The 23,708-nt window shown below is 36.5% G+C and overlaps 1 protein-coding gene across 1 annotated transcript in view; it reads left to right on the forward strand.

Moving 5' to 3' along the window:
• PDLIM5 (PDZ and LIM domain 5) overlaps positions 1–19,142 on the forward strand; it is a 220,685-nt gene extending 201,543 nt beyond the window's left edge. The window contains exons 15-18 of the mRNA XM_055085835.1: positions 8,709–8,889; positions 11,505–11,625; positions 14,078–14,193; positions 15,620–19,142. Of these exons, the coding sequence (XP_054941810.1) occupies positions 8,709–8,889; positions 11,505–11,625; positions 14,078–14,193; positions 15,620–15,709 (508 nt within the window). The 3' untranslated portion in view covers positions 15,710–19,142. The remainder of the gene's footprint in view (positions 1–8,708; positions 8,890–11,504; positions 11,626–14,077; positions 14,194–15,619) is intronic.
• Positions 19,143–23,708: the final 4,566 nt, after the last annotated feature.

Consider the following 23,708-nt stretch of genomic DNA (forward strand, 5'->3'; position numbering starts at 1 on the left):
GCAACGGGAGAGGCCACAGCAGTAAGAGGCCCGCGTACCGCAAAAAAAAAAAAAAAAAAAAAAAAAAAGTGTCAAGAACACAGCACAGAGTACATGATTTTTTGAAAAATAGCTTTTTCCTTTTAAAGGTAGTCTGTGTTCATTGTGACATTTCCAAAATATAGAAAAAGAAAAACAGAAAGCAAAAATAAAACTTCATACATAATTCCACATCCCAAGGTAACCACTATTAGTATTTTAGTTCACACTTTTAAAACACACACACATAAGGACAGATGTTGTTTTACAGAAATGAAATCATGATATTTTGTAAGCTGTTATTTTTCCCTAGTTTGTATTTTCCACAGTGAGTACGTGCTGTATAGGAATTAGCCAAGCAGAGGAGTAATGATGGTTACGGGGAGAAGGAGAGAATCAGTAGAGGTTTCCAAAGTCTAGCACAGTATCCGACACACAAAAGGCATTCGGTGAATGTTTGACCTGAACAGATCGTACATGCCTCTAGACCCACTCATCCTTCAGGTCATAGTATCAATTTGGTTAGAGACATTTTTTAAAAAGTACTACTATAGGGTCTTAACAGAAATATTTAAACTATTATAGAATCTAGTGTGGTACTGCTTTGTCTCAAAAAATAAAGCAATGTTTTTAATTACTAACTCTATATAGGGTTATGTTTTTAAGGTTAATATTAATAAAAATAAGTTTTGCCTTGTAACATTGTTTCTGTAAGTTATGGTACTTTGGTTACGTAGACTGGTACGTGGGGATACTATTGTCTGGAGAAAAACACCCTTTATGGAGACAGGAGTCACTGCTGTTTGTGTCCTGTTGTAATAAGCAAGTGATTACTGGATGGATTAACAAAATGTCAAACCATATCAGTTTCTGACTCTTGTTGTCTGATTATAAAGTTCTGTGATATCCTACTATCACCACTGCCAGCACATCTGAAAAACTTAGTATGGAGAATATATGAAGATCAAAATAGAAATTACATTCCCCACCCCTAACTGCCATGGTTTCAGTTTTTAATGCTAGCCTAGGATATAATTTTAATGCACAATCTTCTGCCAAGTAAAATAAATATTATGTTAAAAACATGAATGGCCACCACTTATTGCCCCCTCATCTGTTAAATTTTATACTACTCTGGATTATCTCAGCACTGTTATCAGTTAAGCATTAGAGCTTCATTTACTGGGGAAGTTAACAGGAACAGGTATTAGCTCATGTCAAGATCCTATAACAGTAATTAACATAGCACATTTGCTTGGTGCTCAAATGCTAAAGCAGCTTGAATAGATTGTGGTCAGTTCAGAGAGCTAGTCAAAGCATAATTCTAGTTCTTGGCCTCAGTGTCAGTATCACTTACCAAAGCAAGGAGGCGTTAGGTCAAGTGACATTCTCTTGGACACCTGTTTTAAAAACAAGCTGCAGTTGTAGGCTTGATAACTTTCAGTATAGAATATTGTAACCTGGCAGAACCTGAGAAGTTTAAGATTATTTTATAATTTATATTGTTGTTTTGTTTTCTGCAGTGTAATTTACATTATTTGTTTATAAATTATATTTTATATTTATTTTCTAAATGTTTCAAATTTTCAAAAATATTTTTTCAGTAAAGGCAAACTAAGGCAAATTTTATGTTTTATTTTATTTTTTTTTTAAGAAAAGTTCATTGTTTTTGGAAAATCTCAGAAACCTGGATCACTGAATGTTAGTACTGAACTGATTATCTCTTATTGAACGTATTTTTAGCTTATAACTCCATAGATCATTTTATTTTCATCTAATGTTTATAATTCTTTGGTTTATTTGAATCTTGAAAAGATTATGGATGTTTTGCCTAAATTGTATTATTTAGGCAATACTTTGATTAGTTAGTTGCCTTTTACAGATGGATAGAACGTTACATTTTAGGAAATTCTACTGAAGCTCTGATTAAATTACTCTAGAACATTTCCAATCCATTTATGATAGAAGTACCATTTCTTCGATTCATACTCATAAACAGATTGACTGTTTGGAGTGCTGATATAATAGGGAAACAGAAAATCAGGCTACTAATATAGCCAAAGCCATATTTAGTTTCTCTGGTAGAATGGGCTTATGAAAACACTAGCTTATTTCTGAACTGTTACATCTAGTGGCATTAAAATCCACTTGTATTACATGAAGTTAAATGGGCCATTCACATTTAGCTTCTTAGCATTTTGGTGAAAGGAGTAAGGGATTCATGGTGCTTGATTTCTTCTTTGATATGAAATGCTTAAAAAAAAAAGCCACAATGCTACTATCCTGTCTTTGCCTACAGTCCAGCACCAGAACAATCACATTCAGACAACTCATTGTTTATTCCAGTGGCAGAGAAAATTTTAACATTATTGATTTATTTCCTGCTCACTTATTTTCAGACTTTTCTCATAAGGAGGGCCATCTCAGTTACCCCAGGAAGAAGCCAGCAGAATTTTTTGCCTGTCTCACCATCCAGTTCTGTCTCTGAGCACTCCATTATTAATAGGTTTTATTTATTTTCCCTTCTGGTTAAGATTTTACTTGAAAATAAAAGGCTTCTTGGCTTAATGTGTTAGTCCTTCCATTTAAAGAAACAACCAAAGACATAGACCAAGATTTATGAGCAAGGCACAGACCAAGATTTCAGATCTACTGTAGTGGAAAATTGGAAAGAACAAAATGTTCAGCATCTATATGATGTAATATTATGGTGCCATTAAGATGCTGTTTTTGGATAATAATTGCTTAATGTATTCTTAGCATATGCCAAATACTGTGTTAAGAATTTTAACTGAATTCTCATTAAATTCTTATAACCTTGTAAGACAGTTATTATAATTGCCTAGTTTCACAGATGAGAAAACTGAGGAACAGAAAAGTTACATATTTGCTGAAGTTACCTAGATAGTAAATGGTAAAACCTGCATTTGAGCTCAGGTCTAACTTTAAATTATATTCATGCTTTTAACTTCCACTACTTAGGAAAAAGTTATAGTATTAAGATAAAAAAAGAACTATAGAACTCTAAATAAAATATGATTCTAACTTTGTGTAAAGAAAATACATACCAAGATATACATATATATATAAAATATATATAAATATTGTGACTATATATACATGTAATCATATATACTACTATATTAAATCAGGAAAAAAAACAGCTTAAGCAGACCTGTCATAACTTGAGTGTGGCAAGATACTCTTCTTCATAATGTTCGAGTGGGTAAGTGAGAAAGGAGAAAGTAATAGATAGGCGGAACAGTTACAGGTTCTTTCCTCCCCACCAAATGACTTTGTACCCCATACATGCATCCCTAGACTCATAGAGATGACCGAGGGGGTGAGAGGTTTACTCTTCCAGTTTCTCGTCTAACTGTAGACGAGACTATAGGATGACTGTATTTCTATTTCTCGTAGAAATATAGCCATCCTATAAGCAGTGCTCATTGAGTATTTTATGTGCCACCTCCTTTAAATACCAGTGATACAGAAATCAAAGACATACTTACTCCCTTCCCTTAAGGAAGTTACTGTTATGGACTGAATTGTGTCCCCCCAAAATTCATATGTTGAAATCCTAACCCCCAATATCTCACTGTAACTGTATCTGGCGATAGGGTCCTTAAGAGGTAAAGTGAGGTCATTAGGATGGGCTCTAATCCAGTATGACTGGTGTCCTTTTAAGAAGAGATTAGGACACACACACATACAGAGGGAAGACCAGGTGAAGGTGACCATCTACAAGCCAAAGAGAGAGGCCTTAGAAGAGTTTAACCCTGCCAACATCTTGGTCTTAGACTTCTGACCTCCAAAACTGTGAAAAAGTTAATTCCTGTTGTTTAAGCCATCCGATCTGTGGCACTTTGTTAAGGCAGTTCTAGCCAATTAATACTGTTACACTCTGGTAAAAAATACAGACAAGCAAATCAACAGCCATATCAATGTGGTAAGTCTAATAAAGATACCTCCAGAATCCTGTTGGTGCAAAGAGGGGAGATGGGGGTTATCTAGCTTCAACAACCAATTACTTTTATTTGAAAGAAATTGCAAGCAATAAAGTTCAATAGTCTACTCATAAAATGATACTTTTATACAACAAATATCCATCAAAAACTTATAAAGTATTAGCTAATGCTAAGGTGGGTAATCATATTGCAATACATAAACGTATCAAACCAACACATTGTGCACCTTACATTTACACAGTGTTATATGTCAATTACATCTCAATTTTTTTTAATATATTAAAAAAAGAAAACTTAAGTGCCAGTTGCCATACTAGCACCATAGTATATAAATGTTAAGAGGCAGTCCCTGATTTCATGTATTTTATCATCTGATAAGGAAGCCAGAGACCTGACATAGATAACCATAGTGCAGTAATATAAGTGTCATGAGCAGTACATAGTACCCTGGTAATATAAGTAATATATATGTACTGCCCTTATAGCCACAGTAAGGAGTCCTGAATCATGGTACTGAGGAAAAGTCATGAGATATCTATAGGGCTCTAAATTGTCATAGTTGTAAAGTTCAAAAATTAATCTTGCCTCAGGAAAATCTTTAATAATGGGAATTCATTTTGGTGATTTCAATACTTATATACATATGGACCTGGTATAATATGTCACATCTTCTGCTTTAGTGATCCCTGTAGCCAACTCTCAGATTCCATATTTATTTTTGAGCATGTGAGTTATTTTTTATGTGGCTTTGTTTTTAACTTTTGTTAATTAACTTATTTTGATTTTTTTTAACTTTCTTTTTTTGTTTTTAACTTCTTTTGATGCAGTTAACTTTTGGTTAAATAAAAACTTTTAATCTGTAGTGGCTGGGCCCTGGAGGATTCTAGCTTTCCAGTTCATGACCCACGTCATCTCAAAGAAGTTGGCTAACTTCTCTGATGTCTTCTCCATCTACTTATAAAGTTCTATCAGTGAGGGTTACTGTTAAGAATTAAATAACAAAGGGAAGCAAGAAGTAAGCCTCTGAATCAGCAGTGCTGTATGTTACCTTTGAAAGTTAAGAGAGTAAATCCTAAGAGTTCTCATCACCAGGAAAAATATTTTTTCTATTTCTTTAATTTTGTATCTGTATGAGAATGGTGGATGTTCAATAAACCTATTGTGGTAGTCAAAAAGAAAAAAAAGAAGAAGAAGAAGAAGTAAGCGTTTGATTTTCAACCTAAATCCCTATTAGCTGTGCCTGTTGAAATTTGCAGTTCTTTTCACCTTTCTGACTAAGCTGTTCTTTTTCTCTGAATTATTCCCTTAGCACCCTTCCCTACCTTTCCTTCCATTATTAATAATTTTTTTTTTTTGGCATCAGTCTCACAGAAGATGAACAGGGTGAAAAGTTCCACGCCGTAGCTCTTCTCTCTCAGCCAATCAGTGCTTCAGCTCTCTCCCCTTCCTTCACTTGTCAGTCAGCAGGGATTTAGGGAGGTTCATGGAAGCAGAGGGCTCTGAGAGGGAAGTGAATGCTTCATTCCACTGTGCAGTTATTCAGGCCTGCCGTTCCAGTTCCCAGACGGAAACCCAATCCTACCTGGGAGAAGAGGAACGTATTCTGTTAATCCTGTGTTAATGAATTTGTTAAATTAGTCTCTGCTGACACGGACAAGACAGGACTCTGTTACATGTGAGATTTTATTGTTTATACGTAACTTCGTGGCATTGATGGGGAAGCTGCTCTTTCAGTTCAGCTGAGGAGTATCTGCACGGAGCCTGTTTATGTGAGAAAGGAGGTCTGGCAGGAGCACAGGTCCCTGTCAACTCACTTTTTAAAGGTGCAGAGGGAGTTTCTTTACTGTCGTTAAGATTGTTCACTGTTCAAATTTGATAAAGAAACTTAAGTAAATACCTTAAAATACCCTTTCAGTGGGTTATTTATTTATTTATTTATTTATAGTGGACTCTATCCCAGAGAGCTTTCAAAAAGACTTTTTAAGAATATATGAAATGTAAGAAAACCTTCTAAATTACAAAAGGGAGCAAAAGAAGAAAGAAAACCATGGTTGGGACTATTAAAAATGAAGACTGGAGAAAAATTTGTCATTGTGTCTGGACAGTAATGACATAAATACTTGCCTATGGTTAGACTGAATTTGGCTGTAAGCCTTCTAGCAACTGACAAAAAAAAGAAAATGAATTTTGCAAATTACTGTTCAGTGAGATAAAAAAATAAAATCTCTTGCTCAGAAAAAGCAAAACCGTTCTTGTTACAAAAACCTGAAAGGAACTTCTCCAAGGAATCCCTGTAAAAATGGCCATGTGTGATCTAACAAACAGCACTCTCAACAGGAACTTCCAGGAAGAGCAGGGGTGGATTTCGTGGAGCTGTTTCCTTTCACAAGTGCCAGGGCAGACTGATGGTGTCACACTTAGCACCCACCATCAAAGCAATTATCCTGTGGGACGGGTCAGGCCCAGCCTGCTCCGATTCACAGAACAGGGTTCTCTGAGTTGATCTCAACACATATTTTAGAAAGTCTAGAAAATGCAATCAGCTGTTCTTAAATGTCTTTTTTTTTTTTTCTCAGATGAAGTTTGTTAAATATTTGGTAGCACTGATGGGCATGTTTCAAGAGGAAAACTCTTTTTTCCAAGTGCATACTAACACTTATGCTTTAACAGAAAGTGGAAATTGAGACTGAATTGACTTCTTTTGCAAACTGAAGAGTCAATAAAGATACTGGCCTCAGGGGCTACCCACCCTTCTGGATGAGCTGAAGATGTGCGTAAATTCACCCTAGTAAATAGTTTAGAATCTGCTTTAATGTCCAGGCAAATCATAGCATAAAACCCTAAAGTTCTACCATACTCTAAATTTACACAGTAAATTTAGCCTGGCAGATTTTTCAGGCATACAGAATGAGATACCTACCTGGTGGAAAAGCTAAGTGCTCTCCTAAAACTTTGTCTGGCTTTGAGCATTGTGACTCTTTGGCTTATCTTTGAAGGTAAACTACTTGCCAGGTATATACTGAGAAAATGAAATGAAGTCTTGAGTAGGACTGTTGTTTATAAACCAGTTACAGGTTGAGGGACAGCCTACCAAAAGCAACATATTTGGTTACAGAATAAGTGATCTGTAGCCCTTTTTTTTTCCTGGCAGGAATTAGTTAACAAAGGCATTCCTTGTTAGTGGTAACAAAAATGGTACCCGGAAGTTTAACAATAATAATGATAATAATAATAAACTACTTTTCTCCAATGTTAAGAGAGTTGCATGCACTAGCTTATACAAAATGGCATCATATTAGTAATAAGAAACAAGTAAACAAACAGTAGGTAAAAAATACCCTCTTATCCCCACAGAACACATTTTAATCATTCATCAAGGGCCTTTCTACTTACCTGACTCTTGCAGAATTAAGTGCTGGTTCTGAGAAAACGACAGTGTATTTGCAAAGAATTTCCCAATGGAAGATAGTTACTGAATACCAAGGTTTCTGTTATTGTCAAAGGCTAAAAAATGTTTCGACTTTGTGATGCTTGTTACTGTGACTTTTCCCACTAATAATCTATCTAAAAGTCAGATATCCTATGCTTACTAAGAATTAGTTACCCTGTGGTTACTCAGTGGTGATAATTGATGGTAGTGTGATCAGAGACAGAATATCATTTGACTAGAGCAGTGTAATAGAAATCAGGAAATTCAGCTTCTGGCCTTCATTCAATCAGTGATTTTATGATATATGTCATACCTTGTGAACATTCTGTATCTCAGCTTCTCCATCTGTTAAACTGGGTTCATAATAACTGCCCTGGTCTGTCTCACAGGAATGTTGCATGGACAAATTAGATAAGTGTAAAAGTGCCTCGGAGGTAAAGCCACTCTATGAATAAAAATTAGTGTGATGTAGCTACTGAAAAGTATGTTGCAGAGGCTAGAAAGGTTCATCTCTGCAGGCTTCATGACTAGATAAAGCTTCATAATGGATTCCTGTCAAGCAAACCAAACCCATCTTATCAGTTTATGGCTGTATAGTATTTAATGGAAAAAAATCACTTTACAAACATTTCTTACCTTGATAGAAATGTACATTAAAAATCAGTCACGTTTGAATTAAATAAAACCTTTCTAAGTAGCTTCTAACCATCTCTAATACCCAGTTTATAATTTCTGTAGTCATTTTGGAGGGGGAGGATTTGGTGTGTTTAACAAAGTTGAGAAATAAGTATAAGAAACAATGTATGGGGAAGAGAAATTGACTAGAGTGTTTTTTCCAGTAATAATTGTTACTGTTTTTAAGATGCTGACATTACCAAATTGAGATTTTTTTTTCCTTTTGTTTATTTTATGGAAATTTCAAACTCTCATTTCTGCCTAACCCATATATTTTTTTCCTGGTTACTTCATTTTCTGTCACAGTTAATATTCTCATTCTCAGTTGTAATCATGACGCACTCACTCATTGCAGCTCAAAAAACCTAACTACCAAGTCCCTTGAATACAGAAAACCAGAGGGCAGAGATGGCCTTTCTTGAAGGAATCCCTTCGTGCTTACTCCTCTCTCCTGTCCTTTTCACGTCAATGTGCAGAGTTCCTATGTAAATTTCCAGCACCCTTGAGAAGGAGAATTGAGCAAGTATTTAATTGTTTGGACATTGCATACAAGAGGTCCTCTTCAGGCTAACTAGAAACCTTTATTCGTAAGCCAACTTGATCTCTTTTTTTGGCAGGGGACCATTCCTAGTGGCACTGGGGAAATCTTGGCACCCAGAAGAATTTAACTGTGCTCACTGCAAAAATACGATGGCCTACATTGGATTTGTAGAGGAGCAGGGAGCCCTGTATTGTGAGCTCTGCTATGAGAAGCTCTTTGCTCCTGAATGCGGCCGATGCCAAAGGAAGATCCTCGGAGTAAGTATTGGAAACCTTTTCACTCTGAGTGAGTTTTAAAGCAGAACAACTTTTTGGTATGAAACCCTTCTGTCATTTTTACTTTCTATTTTCTTCTTGCTTGATCCCCTCTCTGCTTTCATCACTATTTATTTTTGTAAAGCAAAACTAAATAGACCTCTGTAGAAGTATATCAGACTCATGGGGTTAAGTTGTCTTTGGTTTTGTCTTACTGAGTGCTGGCTTGTCTGGTGAAAGTCTAGCCACTGTGGGGAAAAAATAATTTACTGTGGGTGTGCTACCTCAACAGGACCCTGTCTGCTCAGGAATGAAGAGGTCGCGCGGGACCACACACATCTGAGTTCTCAGAATTGACACCTTCACTGTTTTAAATTAAATTCCCTCGCTTTTATAAGAGCAGCACTTCCCCATTTGTCAGGGTTCAAGCTCAGGGCACAGATCTCATGAAATATATAAAACATGAGGCTTATAAATGATATATTTTTCTTGAATGCATATAATGTTTAAAAATATAACCTCAGTTTTATGAGAGTATACATGTGATAGAAAAATAATCAAGCCACACCTTTTTTTTTTAACAAAAAGGGAGTAATTTAGGATTCAGATACATAATAAATAATGATGAATTAATGAATTTCCTACTCTGGAATACCCAATTTGCAGTTGTGAAGTAAGGGTAAGGCATTTCCTATGGGTGACCAGGAGTTGAAACTTTACTTTAGAAGCAGCCAAGGTGCCTGGACTCATATGAAACTCATACAACTCATGCAAAATTTGGAAATTACATTGCTGAGTTCTAATATTCTCAATGTGAAAATACAATAATGAAACTGTAATTCATACCAATTGAGAGAAAAGCTAGTATGAATTACTGAGTAGGCTAAATTTTGGAATACATCTTTAAATGGGTCTAAAACTTTGAAGATACTTTAAAATTATAAATATACTACTGGAATATTTCTATATTATTAATTTGTACAATATGTGAAGAGGAAAAGAGGAGAATGATTCAGGCTGTACCTTTTCAAATGACAAATAATTAATAAGTAGAATACATTAATACTGTTTTAGTATATAAATGTATTCCATGAGTTCTAGAATGATTAATAAAGTCAAGTAAGAGTCTTAGCACCAAATGAGGTTCTAGGAAATGGAAATCTTAAACTCATTGCTTCAGACATGGGCCAGATTTTCTGGATTGTGTTTTAGTTGTTTGCTAACCTATTAAAGAAGGGATAGTAATCTGTCTCAAGGATAGAAAGTTGAATAGATACTAAAAGCCTTGGGAAATGATTTGGTTGAATGTCCACTTGTACATGTTCATGGTGATCTCTTTGGATATTAATAACTGCCATTTCTTCCCATAGCCCTTCAGTAGTGAAATATGGCATTTTCTATGGCCAATAACTTATCTATATCTTTTTTTTTGTCTTTTATTTTGACAGTATTTTTTATTAGAAAAAATATTTCACTCTACAACAATTAGAATATACAAAACATGTAAAGAATAAAATTAAAACGATCTATATATTTACCAGTCCCAGATAGTTCCTGTTAACCTTAGGATGTGTTTTCTTCCAGTTTGCTCCTTATGAGTAATTCATTTACAAAATTGTAACCATACTTTATGTATAGCATCCTCCTTTTTGTGATAAACGTTGTGGAAAGAGTAAATTCCTATAATGTTAACTATTCTTCAGAAATGATTTTTTTTTTTTGCGGTACGCGGGCCTCTCACTGCTGTGGCCTCTCCCGTTGCGGAGCACAGGCTCCGGACGCGCAGGCTCAGCGGCCATGGCTCACGGGCCCAGCCGCTCCGCGGCATGTGGGATCTTCCCGGACCGGGGCACGAACCCGCGTCCCCTGCATCGGCAGGCGGACCTTCAACCACTGAGCCACCAGGGAAGCCCCAGAAATGATTTTTAATGACTCCATCTCGTTCTGTCAATTCAAAGAAACAATTCCTTGCAAACCCAACTCCCCAGAACTTCTTTTACTAATTAAAATCTGGCCCAAGTCTTTGATACTTGGTATATGTAACCATAGGACTATTGTTGACTAGAATCCATGCTTTATGGTTCAAATTTTAGACACTCATATGAATGTGTGCTTAGTACAGCCATAGCTGATTTCCAGGATCGTAAACGTGTTAAACATGGTTGGGTTACACTGATTAAGTGTAACACACCCATCGTGTGACACAGTATAGGCTTGTTTTAGTTTTTAAGTGTTTTGCCATTCCTCCATGACATTTTCAAGATAATACTGTGAAATCTTTACAAGTTCCTGACACCCTTTCAAGGAAAGCAGAATGTAGTGTAGCAAACACTTATGAAATGCTTACTTGGATTCACCACATTTATAATGTTTAAATAACACTAATCATTCTTTAAGTAAGTTTATTGATGTGTATTTGTGAAAATGGATATTTTATATGATGCATCAGTTTAGAAGATTTGTGAGTCTGTCCTTAAATATCTCTTGTTCATTAGATGAAAAGCTTAGGCAAAGACAAAGCATGTGTGTCTACTTTGGGTCAGTTTTAAAGGACTGTATTGGTACAGCTAGTAGAATAATCATCACCTTTCTTTACATCCATTTCCTTTCTATAACAGGAAGTCATCAATGCTTTGAAACAAACTTGGCATGTTTCCTGTTTTGTGTGTGTGGCCTGTGGGAAACCTATTCGTAATAATGTCTTTCACTTGGAGGACGGTGAGCCCTACTGTGAGACTGGTAAGATCCTAAAGCCAGGAGTTTCTTAAGTTTTGAATGAAGACAAAACATTATCCCTTATAGTGCTATAAAGCTGAAAGGAAATACTGGGCAAAATAGTTTTGCCGGATGTTCTAGGAGCGCTTAATGTTACTTTAAATATATAGCAAAAAAACTATGTAAGATTTGTATGTGACTTGGTCAAAACATATTCCCAGCTTCATTAAGAGGAATGACCATGTAAGCAATTTAGAAAACTATTATTCTTGAATCCCGAATAGCTTCTGGATATAAATCCTACCGAATCGTGTAGCTTAAAGCCGCCCCTTACACTCCACTAGTGAACTTTCAGTGGTTATGAAAACGAGAAATATTCAACTTTGGACTATAGTAGTGATATGCTCTTGAAGACCACTGCTTTGGCAACAGATTGGAAATCCTTTGTTACTTTTGCTGAATGGGAGGGTAATTGTGGTTTGGACTGCTCCCTTGGTTAAGATTATTTTTTAAAAAACAGGCTCTAAAGACCAGTCTGTGACATTTGTCCTATTACCTAGACCGTGAACATGTCCTTTTCCTTCCCAAAGACTATAAGTGAGCTTTCTTAGCACTTATTTATTAATATTATCCTTACTTAGATATTACTACTCCACATACATGTTTCAAAAAATAAAATATTCTTCCTTTATTATGCCTCCACTCAGTACCCCTGCATTGCCACTATGGGGTTTTATTGCTGTCCTACCTTGCAGTTCAAAGGGTGGTGCTGGACAAAGGGAACAGTCCCTAGTAGTCAAGTGAAAGGAGCAGTCAGCTTCTAATTTGAGGCTGCTCAACATGACTTGGCCCTTCTTTGCCCAATCTAAGTAGTAAATTCTGACAGTTCTACCCCCAGTGGATATGGAATTCATTCATTTCTCTCACCTCTACTGTCCCCACTAAATGCAGTTCACCCTCACTCTGGGCCTGGGCATTATAATTGCCAGCCAAAATGCTTTATCTTCTTCCCCCGCTACCCTCAGATAGCTACGGTAATACTTGTGCGAATGTGAATCAGCCTGTGCTTGACGCCCTTATGGCTTCCACTAGAGTGAAAACTATACTCCTCCCTAGGGCCAGCTTTGCCAACCGCATCTCCTCCACCTGATTTTCTGTCACTGGATTCTAGCCGTACCCGGCCCCTTGGTTGTTTCTGAACCTGCTGGAAACTTCCGGCATCAGGGCTTTTGTACTGGCTGTTTCTTCTGACTGGAATGTCCTTCCCCAGCTTTTCTGAGGTGATTTCTGCCCCCCCTTTTTTTCAAGTCACAGCACAACTGTTTTCTCCTCAGGGAAGCCTTTCCTAACCCCCCTCTAGAGTGTAGTGTTATTCACCTCCCCCAATTATTCTTTATCGCATCACTCTTTTCTTTCCTTTATGGTCTTTATCACAATCTGAAGTTGTTTATTACCATTTATTTTTAAAATATAATAAATGACGACATCCTGCTCCCAATGAGACTGTAAGCCCCGTGAGGTGAACAACCCCATCTGTCTTCTCCCCTGTGCCCCCAACCAGCGCCTAGAACAGCGCCTGGCGCACAGTGGGGCTCTGTGGGTGCGTGGTGAACAGCTGGCACCGAGGAGTGCTGGAAAGGTGACTCGCGCCGTGGGTGGCAGCCTACTTTCTCCTCCAGCCCAGGTGGCATTGGAAGTGTCCAGAGTCACAGAGTGAACCATGAGTGAACACACATAGTAAGAGCAGCTGCAGAAAAGAAAAGAAAATTGCCAGTAAGTTCTAATTTAGTGATAATACAGAGACATCTTGTCAAAACTGCTTTCTTCGGAAGGAAGATATTGATACTTTATGACTCTAATCTGCGTCAAGTAAGAGGTGTTCTCTGGCTAAGGATTTTCAGCGTGACGTCATAAAGTGGAAAAGAAAACACGGCAAAAGAAATAGTGGCTAATATTGTTGTGGTACAGTTCAGCCAGAGACTCAGTCACAGCACTTATTCATGGAGGTTTCCTGTGACTTGTTTTTCTTCCTTACCAAGTCAGATGTGCTATGAAATTTGCTAATATCAGGTATTTCTTCTTCATTTATGTTCATTAGTCTTATTGTTACTAGTTACTGGAAGTTCTCTTATATTTTATGGAAACAATCATGTCTGTTGATAACGTATCAGAGAACAGTGTTCTTCTTCACGCATATTCGGGCATTCCAGAAGTTGGACAGAACTGAGCAGTATTATATGGAAAAATATAATAGAGGATGTTAAGTTGCGTATATAACGTTTACCAAGGTAACCTGAAATATACTACGCGTGTATCTCAAGCCAAATTTTATGCCATCTGAAAATTTTTCAGTTGCTAGTAACTTTATCTTCATCATCTCATTTAATTCCCATTTTGTTGCTCTTTTCTAAAACCTGTCATTCTAAAGCTTTGTCATGTTTAAATTGTGTCTACCCCTACCCCTGCCCCAATACAGATTATTATGCCCTCTTTGGCACTATATGCCATGGATGTGAGTTTCCCATAGAAGCTGGTGACATGTTCCTGGAAGCTCTGGCCTACACCTGGCACGACACTTGCTTTGTATGCTCAGTAAGTGAACTCTTGTTTCCGAATTGAAGGAGCACGGTATGGCCGGTTCTAGCCTAAGCACTAAATGGAAATAACAGTTTTTATATCTTTCAGTACTTCAAACCTAGAAATATTTTTACAGTGATTTTGAAAATTGTTTATTAAATTTTTCGGTACTTTTTGGAATTGTTTGGCACAGAATATGATGTTTACCCCTTTAGAGAAAATCTTATTTTTGATACATTTTTGTTTATAAGGAGAAGCTATATATTTCTTAAAACAATAAGAGCCTTTTACTTTTTTTAAACTATGTTTTATTAGAGTGTTTTTAGTAATTTATGAAAACATAGGTACTTCTTAAAATAGAAGTAAACTGTTATAAAAATCTATTACTGACTTAACACTGGAAGTAAACTGTATGTTGATCCATTTCCTTCCTTCGTAATAGCCTATGAATGTCCTTTTCTTTTTGAGACTATAATCAACTTGTAGTAATATATTTACCTCTTTCATTTGATATTTTAGTGTTTTTGGTTTTATTTTTAATGACGAGTATAGATTCAGAGATTAACGTGAACCTAAGATATATATTTTTTAAATTTAGAAGTAAATATCTAATAAAGTACTCTGTTCAGATGTTTGTTTCTTTAAATTATATTTAATATTTCTAATAGTTTTTAATACCCATTGTAGGAAGGGGGAAAAGACTTGTTAATCGAAGTCAAATAATTTCCTCGAACATTACCATTGAACCCTGTCTTGTTTACCTCATCCATCTCTTAGACTTCATAAAATCTATAAAAAGCAACAACTTTTAGCAGATTTGCCTCCTGCTATTCTCTGGTAGATCTGCTCAGGAGCATTAAAATTAACAAAGACAGTAGGAAAAATAAGAAGACATAAGTGTGAATAGTTAACTGACGACATAACTTCCAGCAGCCAGATGTTGACTAGGGTTTTCATTTTAAGAAAAAAAGAAATGAATTAAAAAGAACTGTCAGGTATTCTCTGACTGTATATTTAGGGGCTTGGGAATGGGTGGCAAAGCAACTGTGCTGGGTTTTTTGGTTTGTTTCTCTGAATGCTTTGTTTCTCTACAACAGGAGGCAGATTTAAAACATTGACTAGAATCTGAGAAGAGAAATTATATTTAATGTGACCTATATATGTGTTAGTTTTTTCACGAGGGCCAAGTAGTCATTCCCAATAGAGAAAAATAATGATCAGTGAGTTTAAATAAATTAGAATGCATTCCAGGAAAAAGTCATTTCTTCATTGCTTTTGAAGATTCCGTGGAATATAATAGTAATCGTGAAATGTTAGGGGGTCTAACACAACCAACTAAAGTGCTTTGTCATGTTATCCATTGGGTAAAAAAATCATTTTCTCCTTGTTAGGCGTACTTGGTAAAATAATGATATTCTCTCAAATAATGCTTCTTTTTCAGGTATGTTGTGAAAGTTTGGAAGGTCAGACCTTTTTCTCCAAGAAGGACAAGCCACTTTGCAAGAAACATGCTCACTCTGTGAATTTTTGAAAGTCAACAGTCCAGGGGAAGAGAAGAAATTTGAGGAGAAAGAGGAGAATTTAAATCACCGATTAATTTTTAGATTTAATATTTATATGGAGTTTTGAAAAATAATAGTGGCCCTGAAGGGATAAATTCCAAGCTTTGAAAACCAAGTCTGTGAGGAAATATCTGGCTTCATAAAGTAAAGAGACAGTTTGGTGTTTATTATTACTTTTTTTTCCTGCATTTTCTGCCCATAAAATAACTTTTATAAAAGCCAGTTTCCTGGTTGACTGTTAAATTCATCTTAGAATAAATCAGTGAAGAATTAAATTTTAGAATAAAAACCTTCAACCTCTATGCTGAAATAATTATACCTTCTTTCCTTACTAGGTAGTTGTGAGTAAATCTATAAAAGGCAATAAAAATGCCTTACACTTAATTAATAAGTGAAACATTGTGTTTTTCTAAAAAATAGTGTTTATCTTTAAAACAGTAAATAGGAGTTTAAACAGAATTTTATCAGTAGTAGGTGTCAGGGTTTTTTAAACTGTATACTTTTTTTTTTTTTTTGGTCTTTACAGTTGATCATTCCAGTAGGAAAGGCCAATGAGATTTTGATCAAAATGTGTCATGCCCAAAAGAGATGTTATATTTTTCTCTGATCCCCTCCACCCCCAGAAAGCTACCATATAGCTTATAAACTTTAAATTTTTGCCTTTTATTAAAATATGACCATTTCTATCCATTGTGTATGTTTCACCACCTGTATTAGTCAAACTATTTTTTTTTCCCTTCCCCATGCTGAGGTAAAGAGCTTGTTGAATAACTTTGGACTCTGAAAGTTTTCTGTCTTTAAAGAGAATAAATAGAAAAGAATGCAGTTGGGAATTATGGTAAATCAGAGGATTCGATCAGAAAATTTTTAAAATTCCCCCTTTTTGGACAATGAATCAGTTAGATCTGTTTCAGAATTATAGTACTGACTGATGAAGGTTTGAAATTTCTCTTTGCAGAATAATTGTTTTTCTTTAGTTCTACATTGGAAAAATAAAAGATTGGCTTGGGGATGTGATAAAAATTTAGATTTTTTTTTTCTTTTGGTAGTTCTTTCTCAATAATAAATGAACCACTTCCAAATGTAATCGTGAAGTTTGGAATTCACAGAGGTTTGATAGTATAGAGAGGAACGTGATTAATTATTCAGACCAGCCTTTCTTTGTTTTTTTCATTTTAGGGAAAAAATTATGTAGATACCACAGGAAGACAGAGAAGCAATTGTGGTAAAATTGTGGATCCTATTGATATTTGAGAAAAGAGATTATGGCATATGATAGTTGTTTTTTTTTTTTCTTTGTTACCAAAATGGACAAAAGCCCATGATCACACTGAGTTATCATTTAAGTTTGTTTGGGGAAGGGTGCTTTTACAGTTGAGACTGAGCCCCAAGCCCTGCCTGTCCCATCAGTCACTTGCGACTTCATTGTGTGCATGTTTGTTAGAGAGGGGGTTTTAAGCTATAATATTTGTTTAACCTCCCTAAGAACTTTTCAAGGTATCTGTCCTGAAAGCTGCTAATTTATCGTCTAGCAGACTTAACATGCTGATAATAATTAACTGGGGATAAAAGAACGAGAAGGGTGACACAAAGTAGCAAACTAAATGGTTCACCAATAGCAACCCCAAACTACCTCCTCACCCTGCATCTGTAGGGAGGCAGGAAGTTTTTTGCTGTTTGTTTTCTGAAAGCTGGAACTGAATTGTGCGTTATTTCCCATTGCTGCTGAAACCACCTGTAGAAGACATGCCGGCTGTGTGCATTGTCACGTTATCTTAGTGTCAGTCCTTTGCTTTACACAACATAAAGTAAGTTGGTGGTTTTGTCTTGGTGTGGTAGAGATTTGTTGTTGTTGTTACTTAGTTTTGCCTTTACCGATTAGACGCCAAGATAGTATTTGATAAGTCAGTGGCATTGGAATGGCATTTGGGTATTTCCTTCAAAGAATTTTATTTGACCTGGATTTCTTATAAAGTTATCTTACATTAAACACTTCGTTTTTATTACACTTTTCTTTCTGCATATTATTCATGGAGCATAATGTTGCATTTCTCTCAATGTTATCCCTAAAAGGATAACGTCGCTTCCTAACCTAACATTTTGTCTTTGTGCTTTGTCCTTCTCTTCTGTGGCAAAGCCTTCTTCTGTCTGTTCCTCAAACAGTTAATCCTGTGAAATAAATATTGATTATAACCCAGAAGACTCTCTGTATTTTACAGTGGGGAATGCCATATTTAATACACCAGCATTTATCTTTCGGTAACTGGCAGAGAGCACTTTAATCTTCTGGTGAGCCCCCTGAATATTTATTTTTCTGATTATAAATATTCCATGTCAGTAGTATTTTTTAAATTATTACCTCTTTATTGTAGAGCATTACTTTTAGTCTCTCTAGATGTATATTTTGGAATGTTGTGCTTAGGATAATACAGATTAAGATCACAGTACATGACTCTAAAGCATCCCCTGCTTGAATTCCCCAGTTTGCAGATGTTAGTGACCGGTTCAAATGTACAGCATTTCTACAGGGACGGAATGTTGCTCACTGAAGTAGCAGCCTAAAAATAATGCCCTCTGCATATGCTTGTGGCATTCGTATTTCCAGTTAATTCAGATTACAGTTAGAGTCTAAAACTAAAACCTGATCACCTGGTCACTGTATGAAGACAAGTAGAAATAAGAGTTTAATCTTCAAAATATTAGTGCAGCGTTATGTTTAAAAATGATCTATAACACAAAGGCATTCGTGGTACCATTTTCAAGGACCACTTTTATAGAAAATAATTCCTCTTCCCTGTTCAAGTGTAAATCTAGAGTTATATTAACATTTTTGTGATATTTGGAGTTTAGTCACTCCTACTGAAAGGAGAAGCTTTTCAGACATAAGGGAAGGGAAGACACACTGAATAATTTTACACAAATTTAATGTGGCTTCATTTTGTCCCCCTTCACCCCCTAAATGTTTTAAGGTTTGGGGTTTGGATTTTTCAATGTGTCATTTGCCTTATGTGTTAATCTCTATCTTCTGTTTCTTTACATTTTTCAATTTGTATGTGTCTGTGCTGTTTTGCTTTTGGATACATTTTCTAATTAAAAACCACATGAGAAATATAATCAGTATAGTAATACCTTAATATGCACACATTCAGTAAATAAATGGCTGCAGTGATGTAGACAGGCTTTCCTGGTTTTTCTTTTTGGGTGGCAAGTGGTTTCCATTAAGTCATGGGAAAAAAAATCATGTTCACAGGATAGGCTGAGATGTGATCATTCTCAGGAGAATTCCTCTTTCGCGGTATTTGCCTATCAAAATGTCCCAGAAACAATATGTTTGAAAATACTGTCGCTTTTATTCTATTTTAATCCATATTTATGCTCTGCATGTGGCATGTGCACAATAAATGGTTGTGAATAGATAAGTAAGCTCTAATTGTCTGTCTTTCTTTTAAAAATATTTATTGCTGAAATCATTTATTGGAGTAACCTGTCCTATCAAGCATTATATTGTATCATATATCATATTCAAACAACATCACTTGTCATCTACAGTTTCATGTCTTTCATTGACCAGGGTACGTTACTTCATTTTTAACTCATCCTGATCTCATTAGCTAACTTTTCTGTAACTAGGTAGGCTCACCTATTCCTTGTTTGTTCATTGCTTTCAGATTTTTTTCCAACTGTGTAAATTTGAGAGGAATGTTTCTGTTGCAGGCTGTATATTGGAATAAAAGACAAATTCAAGTGTATTTGCTCACAGTATATGAAACTCCAGAAGCCAAACTTATAAGAACATCAAGCCTGCATCTGACATTTTAATAGCTGCTGTTTGGTTTCTATCAATCACGTCATTGCACATTAAAATGCATCGACAAAATAAGAGATCTGTCATTCCTTCGTTAAGAAACAGTAATCCACTACAAGATTTATAGGCTTAAGACTCAACAGTGTGTGTTCACAATAAATCCCCATTCAGTGCTCAAACCAGAACAAGCCTCCCTGTCATTCAATGTTTTCTGGTCAAAATGTCCCCCACGTAAGATTATCAAAGGTTTTCTTACAGAACTACATATAAAATCCTTTTTGCCAGCAAAAGCTTAATTTAGGTTGGCGGTTTCCGTTTCTGAGTCCTCTCAGACAAGATCTTGGTTATATCAGAAACACATAGGACCTGATGTATTATTAGCAGGCCTGGTGTTAATTAGGGAGAATTACCAGAAATAGTTTGCTTCGTGGGAATTTATTACAGAATCACACTTGACTGATGGCAGACTAGGAGTTGCTGAGAGAGAGCAGCTCCTACTCATAACCACTGATTAATAAGGTGCCAAAATTCCACAGAGGAGGTTTCATCCCGGGTGTGGGAGCCACCCAGGGAAAGGGGTTCCTTTGCAGTATTTAAAATTTTAAAGAGGAAAGGGGCTAGGACACATTACCCAACAGAAGTCTCAGACTGATACGGTTTTGTGTTGTATTTATGAATGAGAGCATTTAACTCAGGAAACACCAAGTCCAGAAGTTTGTGAAAGAAGCCCTTTCCCTCCAAAAGTCAACGTAGCCTGTATGTTTATCATACTAAGCAGATATGGATAGTATTTGGTGGCAAGTGTCTGATCCCCTCAACTGTTCATGTTATGAAGAATAGATTGTCTGTGGTATTATATTACTGAACCTTTTAGTCCATGATTTAGAAGCTGACTGAGTAGGTAGCAAGATTGCATCAGTGATTAATAGGAAGGGTGTGGCTTCCACACCTTAAACACAGAGCTGGGGAAAAGCAAGGTGTTTAGTGATTGGCACTCATGGCAAAACACTGGAGGAGCCCTGTTAAATGAAAGTTTGCCAAGAAGGAATTTTCTTTCCTGTGTCTGTAACTGTGCTAATCATATACAAGAAAGCTTGGAACCGTTGCTTAGTGTAAAAGAAGAAAACATTTCCATGTGAGAAAAGCACTGATCACTGACCTCAGGGGAAAAAATAAAACAATGGAGAATTCACAGAGTATAATTTGTCAATTTCTCTTGCGCTCCCAAGGAAAATTACTTCTGTGCTAGCTCCGTGAATTGACTGACATGGTCTCTAATGCATCCATGTTCCAAAGGACAAAGTTTGTTTAATAATTGGGTTCCAAATTAGTTTTTCAGCTTCATGTTCTAAATTGTCACATTTGCTAAGTTCAGATATACTTGTTTTTTTTTAATTTTTTTCTTTCCTTTTCCCTTTTTTTCTTTTGCTTGTAAAGCACACACAGCTGGTGCTATTCTATGCACTTACTCAAAAATAATATTGTTTGTTTGTTTAAGGTATTTTAGTAGTCTGTAGTATTCTTTAGAGGTGTCTTTTGATTTTTTTTTTCCCCTAGTGTATCACTGATATGCCAGACTGTTCCCTTGGTAAGTAGGAAAGTAAACTGAACTCCAGTGACTTCTACCAATATTAATTTTTGCATAAATAATAGTTTTTGCTTAGGTAACCTCCTATTGGTGTCATCTGAACCTGGAAGTTTTCTCTACCCTGTTTGCTTGAGAACATTGGCAATTCCAAGCCTCCTTAGTTGAATGAAATGAAGAGCAGAAGAATCCATGGTGCTTTAAGTATGAAATTTGAAATATAAGTTAAAGTAATTATGGCTTTATCAACTGAAACTTACCATTTATTCTGCTCTGTTTATTATGCTACTGCTTACTAATTTTTCTGGTACTATTATAAATGCTTCAAATAAAAATGAACTTAAGGGGCTTCCCTGGTGGTGCAGTGGTTGGGAGTCCGCCTGCCGATGCAGGGGACGCGGGTTCGTGCCGCGGTCCGGGAGGATCCCACATGCCGCGGAGCGGCTGGGCCCGTGACCCATGGCCGCTGAGCCTGCGCGTCCGGAGCCTGTGCCCCGCAACGGGAGGGGCCGCAACGGTGAGAGGCCCGCGTACTGCACACACACACACAAAAAAAGAACAATAAGCAAGATGAGAGGCACTGAAGTGAACCCAGTACTTATGCCTGGAAAGATACACATCAACGATGTGAATCTATTATAGTTTTCTTACGCCTGAATCAGGGAGCTGTAGATGATCTTTAACAATATATCAACATAATATAGATGTTCAGAGTATAAATTAGAGCTTGCAAGGGAAATGTGTTTGATTAGTCCTGGTGGGTCAGCCTAAATCCCATCAGGAGTCAGATATTACACAATAACTTAACAGCAGAAGTTTAATGCAAAGAATTACTAAGCTATGATAGGAAAATAAGTATGAAAATATAAAGAGAACTCTAAAGGGTATCCTTGGGCTGAAAGAGAGGACCCAAGGAAGGCCAACTTTAGAAGGAGGCCCCCTTCCCATGGCTGGAGGTCAGATCTTGTTGAAGAAAGTGTGGTTGCAGCTCACAATGACACAGAAGTTCTCTGGACCAGAGCTGGTCCTCCGTGGCCCAGAACTCGGAAACAACCCTCCGAATACAGGTAAGCTAAGACCGGTAGGGAGGTGTGCAAAGGGCATTGGGGTACTGCTGGGGGCACGAGGCCTGGAACAGGCAGTATCCATGTCAAGGGGGCTTTGGCAAGGTGGTCACCAGGCCCAGGCCAGGGACGTGAGGTCCTCGAGGGACCGTGCACGCTGGACACGCAGCTGATGCAGAGCTCCACCAGACGTTCCCACACACCTGCACCGTGATTGAACCATGCAGCTGGAGCAAGACAAAGCCAAATGCAGCACCTGGAGCCGGGAAGAGACGCCCCTGACTTCTGCACTGTTCCTTCAGCTTCCTTGGCTGGCAGCTGACAAAGCCTAACACTGTGCTCACTGTAAAAGAGAAATGAAGAGTCCGGTGCAGTATCACGGAGCAGGTACTGAAGGGTGAATTTGGAACTGAAAATCAGTAAGTTGTTAATTGGCATGTCTGGGTACAAAATAAAACTGTAGATTCTCAACTAAATTGAAACCTCCATTATCCAGAACATCAATGCCTATTCTTGATGAAGTGGAAAGTAGAACAAAAAATTCTTCTAACTTCTCTCTTTAATTGTCAAAATTCTCTGATAATTCATGTACCTTCAATATGCAAAGTAAACATAATGTAGCCCTGATTGTTTTTTTTCAAGAGCTACCATCTAAACATACCGTATAATTGAACAGTTCTGAATATTTCAGAGATTTAGTTGGATATATCCTGAGATATAACCAAAAGGTTCTTTAATGAGTTTATTTTATTGTACTAATGCTTTCCTATGGTTAAAATGAGTAAGACATTCTTAAATGAAAGTTCGTGTTAGTTAATTGGAATTTCAGTTAATAGAAGTTTTTCTGTATAAACCTAAACCCCTATCAAATAGAAAAAATGGATTATTTTCATATTAGTAATAGAAAGCAAAGAGATTAATAATTTCCCCTTCACAATAAACCATGAAAGATCAAGTCCAGTGGATCTATAATAATAACTTATATTTGTTGTATAGTCGTTGTAACTTGTGTGGCATATTATCTCATCTCTCACACTAGGGTACACTAATACACTGTAAGTTTGTAATAAATGGAGAGTCAAGTATTTTTAACCCACGTATTAGAGACGAGAAAATAAAAACTCAGAGAAATGATTTTCTAACAACATAGTTATTAACTGGCAAATCTGAGACTTAGACTTTTTAAAAGATCAGAGAGAAAATTTAGTATTTCATTCACATTCCCTTAGAGTTCCTCTTATTAATAAGGGAGAATTCCCATATATTCAGTTAGTAAAGGACAGTTTTAGGAATTACTTAATTTTGATAGAATGTGTAAAACTTAAAGCTGTATCTCTCTGACTCGTACGGTTGCCTGCCACAGAGATGTCAATATTTGGGAGGTTTGCAAATGGACCATCTGTTCTTCAAGGGTATTTGTGATGCAGTAGCCCCCTCTGCAATGCACCAGTTGCTGTTCTTCGTGTTGCTTCATTTCAAAGAAGCATAGGAATAATGAGAGTAAGTTATGTTAG

The sequence above is a fragment of the Physeter macrocephalus genome, chromosome 7, assembly GCF_002837175.3.
Source record: "Physeter macrocephalus isolate SW-GA chromosome 7, ASM283717v5, whole genome shotgun sequence".
Lineage (NCBI taxonomy): Eukaryota > Metazoa > Chordata > Mammalia > Artiodactyla > Physeteridae > Physeter > Physeter macrocephalus.